The sequence below is a fragment of the Plectropomus leopardus genome, chromosome 12, assembly GCF_026936395.1.
Source record: "Plectropomus leopardus strain MGB_pleo_1.0 chromosome 12, ASM2693639v1, whole genome shotgun sequence".
NCBI classification, from domain to species: domain Eukaryota; kingdom Metazoa; phylum Chordata; class Actinopteri; order Perciformes; family Serranidae; genus Plectropomus; species Plectropomus leopardus.
The window spans coordinates 34,565,844-34,578,224 of record NC_142187.1 but is presented as its reverse complement, the minus strand read 5'-3'; the positions used below and the strand labels follow the sequence as shown (position 1 = coordinate 34,578,224).

Sequence of the window (12,381 nt, the reverse complement as noted above, 5' to 3'; positions counted from 1 at the left end):
TATCCGGTTTCACTGCCAAGTACATTTACATAGACAAGGAATTTGACTTGGTGTTTTGGTGCAAAACAATGAACATAAAGGAAGAATAAAAATACATTGAATTTAAATAGAATAAGATAAAAATATTGAAGCAATTTGAAAATAAAAAATAGAATATAAAGAATACAAAATGTATGTACAAAAGGTGCTAAAATTATGTCCAGATTTTACAAACGCACTTTTGAAAAAAAGGCCTGCCTAAAATAATCATTATTATATATTATTAAGTGGACGTTGTATTTAGAGTATTCTCACAGCCTTTTCTTTTGGCACTTTCTCAGCTGTTTGGGTCAGAAGTTTCTGTTAGTGGCTGTTACGTGTTTCGACTGAAACAAATTTTGACACTGAAAACACTGTCAAGTCAGCGCCCACTTAGACAGATGTTGTATTTTTTGAAGGTAGGCATTTTCTAAAATGGCCAAAATATTTCATGATATTGACACCTCTGTGCATAATAATAATAATAAAAAAAAATATATATATATATTAATAATAATATTTTTTTCCCCGTAACTTAACTTTAATAAATAATTATAACAATTATAAATACAAAAAAATAGTAATTAACAATGTGTCTTTTTTTATTAGTTTTCTTAAAATTCTCTCTTTTTTTAAAAAGCTAATTTTCAGGTAATTTGCTTGTCAGCTGTTAATGATTGCTCTTCAAAGAAATCAAACCAATTTCTTCTGCTTTCAAAGGTTTAAATTCTTGAGTCTGAACACCACGCAAGAAAACTGTTCACAGCTATCATTTTGAGGCTGATAAATTTGGCATTTTTGGAAAAGCATTTGGCAAAGGCTGGCTCCGGAGGAACACCCTTCAGTTCAGTTCAGTTCAGGACCGAGCAGCAACCTCTGAGAAAAACTTTCCTCCTCAAATGTGTATGCAGTCGTCTCTAAAATTCCCCTCACGCTCAGTCTGAGCCCACCTTGTTATGCGGCATCATTCTGTCTTCCACAGTCATGTTTCTGACATTTGTTTTCAGGGCAGCGAGGCTTTGGCTGCCGCACTGCTTCTCATTTGTATTGTTGGTAATCTTTCATTTATTCTGCTGCTCGCTGTAAATCACCGCGGGCAACAGCATCAGTTTACCAAAACTAAAAAATGTACATAATATTCTCGGTGATGTAACGCAATCAGGAATCTAACCTGAGGCTCGCAGGGCCCTCAAGTTACTCACAAACAAAAAAAGCTTTAGATTAACCCTTTGAAACCCGAGCAAACTGGCTGGATTTCTTTCAAAAACATGGAAAGAATATACCCTTTTGTCTTTGACAAAAATCAGTATTATTGCCAAATTTAATGTAGGCTAACTGTTCCCCCTTTTTGTTGTTTTTGTTTTGTTTGTAAATATGACATTCACATTATGTACATGTCTTGCACATGCACTATTTTGTGATTAAATAAATAATAATTATAAATGTAATTTTCTGGGCAGTTTTTTTGGTAATTTTGTGAAAATTCTCAAATTTTCAAAGTTAGTTTTCAGGTAATTTGCTTGTCAACTTTTTTTTGTGTAATGTGCAGGACATTTTTTGCCAAGCTGTTTTTAAAGAAATCAAACCAATTTCTTCAGGTTTCAAATGCTTGAGTCTGAACACTACACAAGAAATCTAAAGTCGATCCAGGGTTTAAAGAGTGAATCCTGAAAGAGGAGCTCCCCAGAGATGTTTTTACAACCACAGATCTCTCCTCACTGTCTGGCCTGGAGGACTCTGTTTACAGCGAGATTAATTCAGATTAATTCACCAAAATGCCCAAAATGTGGAGAGAAAATTGGAGGAGAAATGTGCACGGTGGAGTCTCCATCCTCCCCCCGCTGTGTGCGACTGTCTTGTCCCACTTTCCCTTATCCGAGAGGAGCAGAGCCAAGGCCCGTCAGAGCTTGCTGGACTCGGATTAGCTCGGGTGAAATTATTCCCTGCTAAACCTTGAGGAGCTGCAAGAGGTCCTTATGAGGAGAAGCAACCCCCACTTTGACTCATGCGTCGCTCCGGGCGAGAGGAAAGTTGCCTCATTGCTATTCAGTCTATTTTTACTCTCTTTTCGTCTGCCGTGTCTCCACTGTAGCTGTTTTTCTGCTGATTCCCAGGAAAGGAGAATTACTGAAATCCTTCCTCAAACTGAAACTCACTGAGTGAGAGCCGGCTATTATTCACATTGCCCTTTATTTGTCCTTATAAGAAGGGTGTCCTAAATGAAAAAAAATCTTAATATTGAAATTGTAAAGCTGCACATGACTGCAGTCTGAGCTGCAGGAGGAGAGCTGCTCCAGAAAGACAAGGTGGCGGGGACAGAAACTGCACGCCAGAAAAACTCAACAAACACGTCTCCAGTTTCTGACATCTTGTAATAAATAAAATAGTCTGGAGAAATAATGTGGATATTTATCAAAATGTAATAATGTCTTCCTTTTAATGTGTCCAAAATATGATTTGACTCAGTCCAATGACTCTGCGGTGCATTGGACATTGGAGTTGTCATAGCTGTTACATTACTGAGCCAATTTTTGTGGTAAATTGTTGCATATTTTAATGTAATTAAATTGTCTTTATTTATGATTCTTGATATGAAGCTTTGTGAACTCAACCAGGCATTTGTACATGAATCTCCAAAAAAAACCCCTTTCTTGACCGTTTGAATCCTGAGCAGAGGTTTGTTAAACAAAAGAAGTAAAATGGAAATGTCTAAAAGATCATTTATAATTTCTGAATGTATTTAACCCTTTAGGCCCACTTTAATATTACACACACTTATATCGCTCCAAACACAAAATGCTTTTCAAAGTCAAGCTTTAAATTTTTTTACGCACAACTATTATATTTTACTTTCATTGAGTTAATTTTTTTACACACCAGAGTCCTAATCCTAAATATCAAATATTCATTAATTTTCAGAATTGAACCTGTTAAATGGCAGGTGTTTGTCATGATGCCACTATGTTTTCAGATGAGGAAAACAAATATATTTTTAATATACGACACGCAAAGTAGCTGTTCTTGTTTGTTTCTTGTTGTTTTTTGATGATGGCAGTGTGGGATACGTTAATGATTAGCAGCAGCATTGGTTGTGACAGTGCACTTTTCTCCATATGCCAAAAAAAAAGTTAAAAGTTCTTCCAAAACAATGAAGCAGACTGAATTTCTTTGTGTTAATTTGTTAAATTATGAAAATCAGGTGCTAATTTAAATTTGATATGTCTCCTTTTAAAGTGAAAACCTTCATTTACTTTCCCCCAGTCACATGACAGGCCGCATACATTATCTGAAGTGCATGAGTGCACGCGGCCCCCTTGGCCATCAAAATGTCGCAGTCTCCTCCGAAATTAAGCCATTTGCCATTTCGCCCGGACCTGCTCATTTCGGGGTGTCAGCCCCCTGACAGCTCCGCGGGGTCGCCCCTGACAGCTCATCAATTCCACCGCGCCGTAATTTGAGGTTTCAATGAGGGGATGACAGGAAGTGAGGGACGGCTCGCCCTCCGTTTATATGTACAGAGCTTAAGGGCGGCGAGCGAGCGTGTGAAGCAAGGACGGATGTGTCCTTTCCCCGAGCTGCCACCTGACTGTGTGTCAAGGCTGCAGTCCTGGCGCGGGCCGTGCCCCGCAGCTAGCTGCAGAGCGAAAATAGGTCTTACCTTGAATAATGGAGCAAGACACGGGAAGGTTTTTAACACTGCAGGAGCTTTTATTCTCATCATTCGTCCCTGCTGGCGGTTACAACCTGCCGGGAACAGGAAGTGGATCATTCTTTACTTTCTTCTTGTCCAGTTTAAGTTTTGCACAAGTTATTCTAGCAGCTAATTTGTCTATGAATCATATTAAGGCCCACAGCAGACACATTTATTATCTAGGAAACACACAGCCGTGGTCAGGGGTGAAAATTTGCAAAGATTTGTAATGTTGGAAGGAAAATTTAACCCTTTGAAACATGGATCAGCATCAGTTTTCTTGTTCTGCGTTCAGATGTCTTCCACTAGCGTTTGAACCTTTCAGACTTCAGATCGGTTTGATTTCTGGAGGAAACATGAGGAAAAGGGCAATGAGGAACTTGACAAGAAATGTCTCAAAAATTGCAAGAAATAAGTAAAAGTTGAAAAAAAAAGCAGAAATTTTGCTTTAAAAGAACAGGGTTAAATTGCGAGAACATTATATTTATATGTATTTTTAATTTAAAATTCTGTTACAAAAAAACAAACTGTTACTCAATCTAATATAATTTTAACACTATATTCAGGTCATGTTTGTTTTTCTTTCTTTTTTTTCTCATTTTAAGGTATTTTTCTTTTAACTTTTTTTGGAGCCATTTCTAAAGTTGCTCATTGGCTTCTTCACAGGTTTTTAGAAAGAAAAATCAGGCCAGTTTGCTCAGTTTTTTAAGGGTTAATGGTAAAATGTACTTTGTCTTTGAGACAAATATATTAGTTGTGTATTAGTAGTGTTATGTACACATTGTGTGTATTGCAAAGTCAGTGGGTCAGGTGCCTGCATGTGTGTGTGTGTGTGAGGATTATTATAGGGTGATAATGCCATCAAATATAACAACAGTCATTTGAAGTTTAATTGTTAAACCTCAGTAGGAGCTTTGAAGTAAAAAAAAGGGAGATTTGGTAAAAATCCTCAGAGAGAGAGACCGGACTGACCGGCAGAAACAAACGCTGTCTGTGTCGACGCCACACGTGTGTAACCGTACAGCGAGGCGGCCGTCACGCACAGGTAGAGGTAAGCTGAAGTTGTGGTGTAATGATGGACAGACCCTCTTTTTTTTTTTTTACTGAATGTGCCGGAGCAGCTGTTAAAAACACAAAAAAGCAACATCCAACCAAAATCAGTGCTAATGTTAGCAAGCTAGGCTAACTAGCTTCCTCTTCACGAGTGAAAGACAAACTTAACAGCATTTCAGGTGCTCTAAAATCCTTAAAAGTGGGAGAGAAACATGATTTGAATCACAAACAGTAGATATATTTGATTATAAAATAAGAAAAGATGTCACATGTCAACATGTTGTTAGCTGACTGAACGCTACAGCTAATGTCGCTAAATTAGCTTCTTGTGAGAGGATAAAACATTCAAAAAAAGAGACTGAAGCTTAAATGCTGACTGCAGCTAAAAGAAAAGTCTTTTTATTATATCTTTATTTGATAAGCAAGATATAAGATGACAAATACACTGCTTTTGAATTATTAAAAGATGTTTTTTTGTTTGCTTTTAATGAAGCTAAGCTAGTGTTTCCCCCCTGCTACCTGGGTCAGAGACGTGACATATTTTGTTTCCAGTTGCATTATCTCCGTTTAAAATTACTTAATTAATTCATGACTTATATTACTTTATGATATAAAACCTGTTTAGTTTGAACACATTGTCAGTACATTCAAATAATATGTTATTTTATGTTTTGGCATATCAAACCCCAAAATGTCTGGTGGTGCAACCAGACTAAGAAAACTGTTAAAAAAAATGTGTTTTAATGATAATAAATTCAAAATAAAATACTATGGCATGATGTTTTAAACCTTACAAATACTTATAGCTGTTTTTGTGATTAAAAATAAATTTGTCCAACATTTTGCATGTCCTCAAACGTGAGGACAGCACAACCGTGAATCCGTCTGTTTATAGCTGCGTTCATGTGATGTCGGGAAGTCATAGTTTCCGAATTGGGAAGTTGTTCTTCCGACTTTGTTGTGTTTTTGTGCTCTGAGGTCGTAAAGTGGGAACAACATGGAAGCTACAAAGAAGCTGGGCTGCATTTTAATTTATTTCAAAGCGTTTACACAAGAGGTTGATAGTTGTTTCCAGTTCATTTATATTTTTATATATAATTTTATTTTATTTTATTTTATATTTAATCAAGGTCATGTGGACAGCAGTCAACATTAATACCATATTACTCTCTTACATGTGAACAAAAATTATATTTAATACCCAAGTTAATAAAAAAGTCTCTTACCATTGACCAAACATTGAATTTTGCCCGTCATGTTTATGCATGTACGACGTCAAGTTGGCGACTCGTGTTATAAAATAACGTTGTTATCAATGTTGTACTCGCCTGGCGTCCTTAATAGTTAAATGTTTGCTTTCTGCAGTTGATATATGCAGATGTGAAACTACTAAAACCACATTATAGCTACTAGGAACAAAATAACGAAATATATAATATTTTTTTGTCAGTTTTTTGACAGTTGTCATGTTTTGCTTACTTTCTAAGCAAACAATCAGAGAAAGAAACATCAAAACTTGGCAACTCGGGTATCATTGAAATCCCCTAATTTCCCACTTGTAATTCTGACTTTGTGCTCGTAACTCATAAATACTGTAAATACGGTATTTCCCAGGAGCACGTGAAGGCAGGATCACATTACCTGGATATAGGTCAAGGTCAAAAGGTCACTTATTAGCTTTAATCACACTTGTGTGTTTTGGTAGTCTAATCATATAGAGGTGTGGTCATTTGGGGTCGTATTTGCCATAATGCTGCGTTCACATGGAATCTGGCAGACAGCAAACCGTACCTCATTTTAGTGAACAACAGCAGGACGGTAAAATTAGCCGAAGCCGGCAGAGAATGCTGCCAATGGCAGACGTCATTGGCGGCCAAAGTCAAAGATTTTAACTTTTTGCTGTTCTCCGGGACAGAATTTAATTGGGATATTGTGTAGCTCCTACACTAGGAGAAAACGTGGCTGATCTGGACTTCGAAAAGCTACTAACACTAATAAAGCATGTAAATACTGGCGTGCAGATACAGCACGCTCTCGTTGTTGTTGCCCGAGCGTGTGCATGTGAACATGACTCCCACACCAGGAGCTACAAGGCTAAAAACATGACGTCAGTGATGATTTTTAAAAGTACATTGGGGCTTCATATCACTTGGATTACTTTGCATGCGCAGTCTGGAGCGTTTTTGTGGTTTTATTATGACTTTTTTAATAATGTTTGAATCCTGGTCACCGAATCCTGGTCAGGCATTTTCTTGCAATGCCTTTTCCCTGTGAATCTCTGGCAGTGTTTGTGGACTATAAAACTTAAAATGACCTCCCACTGACATGAGGGTATATATACATGAGGTAGACATGAGGTATATAACAACTAAATCTTAATCTCTGAGTGAACTATTCCTTTAAAGCTGGTTACATTTGCTACATTACGTTACATTATACAGAAGAGTACTGCAACAATGTCAGCAAAATGCCATGACTTTTCCAATTTTTTGGAATTTTTTCTTAATTTCATGAGTATTTCAGTACTGAAAGATGAGATTGTGGATTTCATGATTATTCCAGGTTTTCAAGGACCGTGGGAACACTGGCAAACTTGGGATAAAGGAGAAGAAGAAGCGAGTGGGATCAGAAAGACGGTTAAAACGTCAAACACACACACACACACACACACACACACACACACACACACACACACACACACACACACACACACACACACACACACACACACACACACACAGAGGTGACTGTGACGTCAAACCGGAGCCCAGCTGACTCGCGCTCTCCGCGGTGCCTCTCGCTGACCAGCCTCGCGCTCTCTGCACATCAACTCCACGCGCTGCTGCACGCCCTTTTAAACACCGAGGAGGAAGACGAGGGGACGAAGAAGAAGAAGAGGGGGAAACCGTGAGGACGCACGCGGGGAGATGAGGCTCCGTTCTCATCCTCGCGCGCAGCACGGGGACATATAGGACGTTATTTTTTGGGCACTTGGAGCCGCCTTTCCTCGCGCAGTTGATTGTGCAGGAGGGTTGTGTCTTCCCCCATCTCCTCCCCCCACCTCAACCAGGTGTTGCATTCAAGCGCGAGCCCCTCGTGTCGATGGAGAGGCACAAGAAGGAGGGTTGATCCGCGCTGCGGAGCTCGCGCACTCGACTCTGATCCTGTTCGCGAGCCTCTTGAGCAACAACAAGTTGACTATTTTAAATTTCGTCTGGCTCGCGACCTCGTTTAAAGACACGGATTTTATCAACGGATTTTTATTTTTCATTTTTTGGCATTTTCTGTCCGCTGTCACCGGATTTGTCTTTTTGTCTTCTGTGAACGTTGCAGAAAACAGGAATTAACGTGATTTTTTTTTCGCTCCTCGGCTGCACGCGCAAATTGGAAAAGAATGGCAAAGTAAACCAGCTGTGCCAACGACGCGCGTGCCATTTGGGGTTGTATTTAAACATCACATTTTTCTGCCATTACCGAAAGCTGCTGACTGACATCGCGTGCACCCCTCGCGCCTTGTTTTTTGGCTCTCCGTGGCGCCGCGGCACCCTGATGGTGCGGACGGTCGGCGCACGGTGGCTCGAGCTGCCGCTTGGACACAACACCCGGTGATTTTCAGCTCGGAGTCACGGTGCACGGCGGTGATGATGATGATGATGAGACGCGGTTAATCCGAGGGATGCTTTGCCACTCGAGTCGGATTTACATGCTGTTTCTTCAGTGGAATCGCGTGACGATGACCTCCAACCGCGCTCTACCCCGTGCCGTGCTCGCCGCAACCCGAGAGACAAGCACGCACCCCCGGTTCAATGCGCACGAGAGGACATCGTCTCCCCAAAATCGTTGAGCGCCCTCACAACCGGGAAGGAAGGGAGGGATCATTTTAACCCACACAACCGAAAAGGAGGACAATAACAGCGGCAGCACGCGGCGGCAGTGATGGAGCTGTCCGAGGTCCGGTGCTCCAGCGCGAGCGAGGAGCTGTACACAATCAACAAGACCCCGAGCAGCAGCAACAACAGCAACAGCAGCGGCAGCGCGCGACCCAAACGGCTGCTGTGGCAGAACGCGGTGCGGCACATCACCGAGCAGCGCTTCATTCACGAGCAGGGCGGCGGAGGCGGCGGGGTGAAGGGCATCAGGCCGGACGAGCCCTACGACCCGAGCCAGGATGCGCGGAAGCAGTCGGCGGGGCGGACGTCGGTGGGAGACCGGCACAACAACGGCGGGACCAAGGTGTTCCCGGAGCGCGCGAGCAGCGACCTGGGCTTCCTGCAGATCGACTGCGCGCCCAGCAACTCAGACTTTTTCCTGAACTGGGGCTACACGTACCGGGGCGTCATCTTCCCCACGCTGCGCAACGCCTTCAAGTCCCGAGACCTGGAGCGGCTCTACCAGCGCTACTTCCTGGGCCAGAGGCGCAAGTCCGTGGTGGTGATGAACATCCTGGACGTGATGACCAAGCTCACCCTGCTGGTGCTGCACCTCACGCTGGCCTCCTCCCCCATGGACCCGATCAAAGGGACGCTGCTGGGCTTCTTCACGGGCATCGAGGTCGTCATTTGTGCCTTAGTGGTGGTGCGGAAGGACACCACGTCGCACAGCTACCTGCAGTACAGCGGCGTGGTCACCTGGGTGGCCATGGCCACGCAGATCCTGGCGGCCGGACTGGGCTACGGGCTGCTGGGGGACGGGGTCGGGTACGTGCTCTTCACCCTGTTCGCCACCTACAGCATGCTGCCGCTGCCGCTCACCTGGGCCATCCTGGCCGGCCTGTTCACCTCGGGGCTCCACATCCTGGTCCAGCTGCTCATCTCCCAGAATGCACAGCTCTCTACCAACCAGGTGAGTCCACACCTGTCCTCCTCTTCTTCTCCATCATTGTCATCCTTCCCTATTTACTTTTAAACTCCCCCCTCCCCCCTTCTTTTCCTCCTTTATTGACCTTCTCTTCTTTTGACTTCTACTATAGTCATATTCAGCGTGAAATGCCCTAAAATCTTAGAAACTCCCTAAAATCCAAGAAATGTCCCAGAATCCCACAAACCTTGTAAAATCTTGTAAATGTGTTAAAATCCTGGAAACATCCTAAAATCCTAGAAACGTCTTGAAATCCTTGAAACATACTTAACTCTATAAATATTTGAAATGTCTAAAAGTTCTGTAAACATCCTAACATCCTTGAAATGTCTTAAAATTGTAAAACATTGCTTAAATTCCAGAAATTCCCTAAAATCCTTGAAATGTACCTAGCTGTAGAAACTTCCTGAATTCCTGGAAACGTCTTCAAATCCTGGAAATATCCTAAAATCCTTGAAACATGGGGCTGCTGTGACTGCCCCCTCAAACAAAGCAGGCTGAGTATCCCTGGTCTACCACCTCCTGCCGATCCTCCTCTTTTCCATCTTTCCCTCCTCTTTGTTGCTCATCTCCTTGCCTCCTTTTTTCTGCCCCCCCGACTCCCCTCTTTCCTCCTCCATTCATCCCTGCCTCCTCTCTCCCCCCCTCTTCTCCTTTATTGACCTCCTTCTCTATTTACTTTCCTTCCTCTCTTTAGCACTCCCTAATCCTCCTCTTCTCCTCCTTATCTCACTTCCCATCTTCCTCTTTTCTCCTTTTCTTCTTCTCCTTTATTTTCCATCTCTTCTTACACCCTCTTCCTCCTTTATTTTCTACCACCTCCTCCTAATCCTCCACTGTTGCTCCATTAGCGTCTTCTCCTTGACTCCTTTTTGTGTTCTCTTCTTTTCATCTTCATCTACACTTCTCTCTCCTCCTCTTCTTTTTTACTAGTCATCCCTGCCTCCTCTCATCCTCCTCTCCTCCTCAGCCTGTCCTTTATTGACCTCCTCCTTTCTTTACTTTTCCTCCTCCCTGCATCCATCACTAATCCTCCTCTCCTCTTTATCTCATTTCTTATCTTCCTCTTTACTCCCCCTCTCCTCTTCTCCTTTATCAACCTCCTGTTTTCCATCTTCCCCTCCTCTATCTCCCCCTTATTCCCCCCCTAATTTGCTCTCCTCTCCTCCTCTACTTTCTTCCTCTTCTCCCTCCTTCATCTCCCCTGGCCTCCCCCTAATCCTCCCCTCCTTTTGTCCACTTTCTCCATCTTCTTCTTCCTTCCATCCTTCTCCTCTCCTCCTTTTTCTTTATCTTCCAATTTTCTTCTTTTCCATCCTCAGCTTCAATCATTATTGACCTCCTGTTCATCTTTCTTTCCTCCTTCTCCTGCATCTCTTTACTCCTCTGTTTGTTTCGGCTCCTCTGCGCCTCCCTGCAGAAACCTACAGACTTGTTGGCTTGTTGTGTGCAGCGTGCTGACTGATGCCTGATGGGATGTTGGTGTTTACTGAAACGCTAAGCTGCGTGAAGGAAAACTGGTTGATTTTCATCCCTCGCTTCATATTCTGATCACAAAACTACAAACTGTGCAGCAGATTACACCAGCGTTTGCTTGTCGATGAAACTGCACTTGGCTGTGTGTGAACAGGTGTTAATTTGTTGTATTACCTGGGTCGTTTGTGTCTGTGACTTTCCGATGTGTGAGATCTTGAATTTGTTTTGTGAAAATTTTCAGCTTTACTAAAGCAGAAATAATGATGTTTCTGTGTGACATCAGCCTCGTCTGAATGCTGCGGTTTCAGCACCGGGAGCTGTCCTACACACACACACACACACACACACACACACACACACACACACACACACACACACACACACACACACACACACACACACACACACACACAGAGATCTGAAATGCACTGCAGCTCCGAATAAGTTCAGCACCCCCTACTGGTGAATATTATTATCATAAACCTGCTGTCACATAACCTGAATGCATCTTCTCCAGTCTTTTCAATATAAACATCAATATACATATTATAGATATACGCAGTATATGATGCAGTATTTGAGCTCTGACTTCTGGTATGTTGGATTTAGAATTAATATCTGGTGACACTGAGGTTAAACTGCTGTTTTTCAGCTTTAACTTCATGTTCTTTCCTTGGTTCTTAGTTTCCACTTCCCTGGATTCTTATTTATTTTTTATTTATTCAGTCTGTGTCTGAAACATCAGATATACAGTTTGTGCAGTGCATTTAAAACCTACAGAATAATGCGGTCTGTGTCTGTGGTTGATTCGTGGAAGCAAATAAGAGCATTTTAAACTGTAAATCTGGGCTTTTATGGGGTTTATTTTACTTGCCTGCACATCTGAAAGCGTTCTATGCCTCTTTGCTGGCGACAGCAGTGTTTTGTTTTCTTGCTTGTCCGTCCATTCGTCTGTATGTACGTATGAAAAATGTGTGTGTGGCGTCCATGATTTCACAGACCATGAATGTAAATGTTAACTGCAACTTTACTGGTGTGCGGAGGCATACAAGCATGTGGTGGTATTTCTAGTTTGCAGTTTATTTTGGGGGAAACTTGAGCTGTGAGAAAAGCCTTCTTCCTCATAATCCTCCTAATGTGTATCTCGTAAGTGGTGGTGCACATGTGTCACATGGAATATCATGCTGCAGGTGATGACTGTGCAAGCTGTAAGTCAACAAAAATGCATTTTTTATTGGACCATGTGGCTGCACACTTGACAGATTGTGCTGTTAAAATGTTTAGTA

The 12,381-nt window shown here is 42.2% G+C and overlaps 1 protein-coding gene across 2 annotated transcripts in view; it reads left to right on the top strand.

The window, feature by feature from the left end:
- The first annotated feature begins 7,415 nt into the window (after nucleotides 1-7,415).
- Nucleotides 7,416-12,381, top strand: part of adcy8 (adenylate cyclase 8 (brain)) — a 101,300-nt gene continuing 96,334 nt past the window's right edge. The window contains exon 1 of one of the 2 annotated variants that reach the window (XM_042497525.2): nucleotides 7,416-9,604. In XM_042497525.2, the coding sequence (XP_042353459.1) occupies nucleotides 8,699-9,604 (906 nt within the window). In that variant the 5' untranslated portion in view covers nucleotides 7,416-8,698. The remainder of the gene's footprint in view (nucleotides 9,605-12,381) is intronic. The other variant, XM_088085924.1, reaches the window with a different exon arrangement.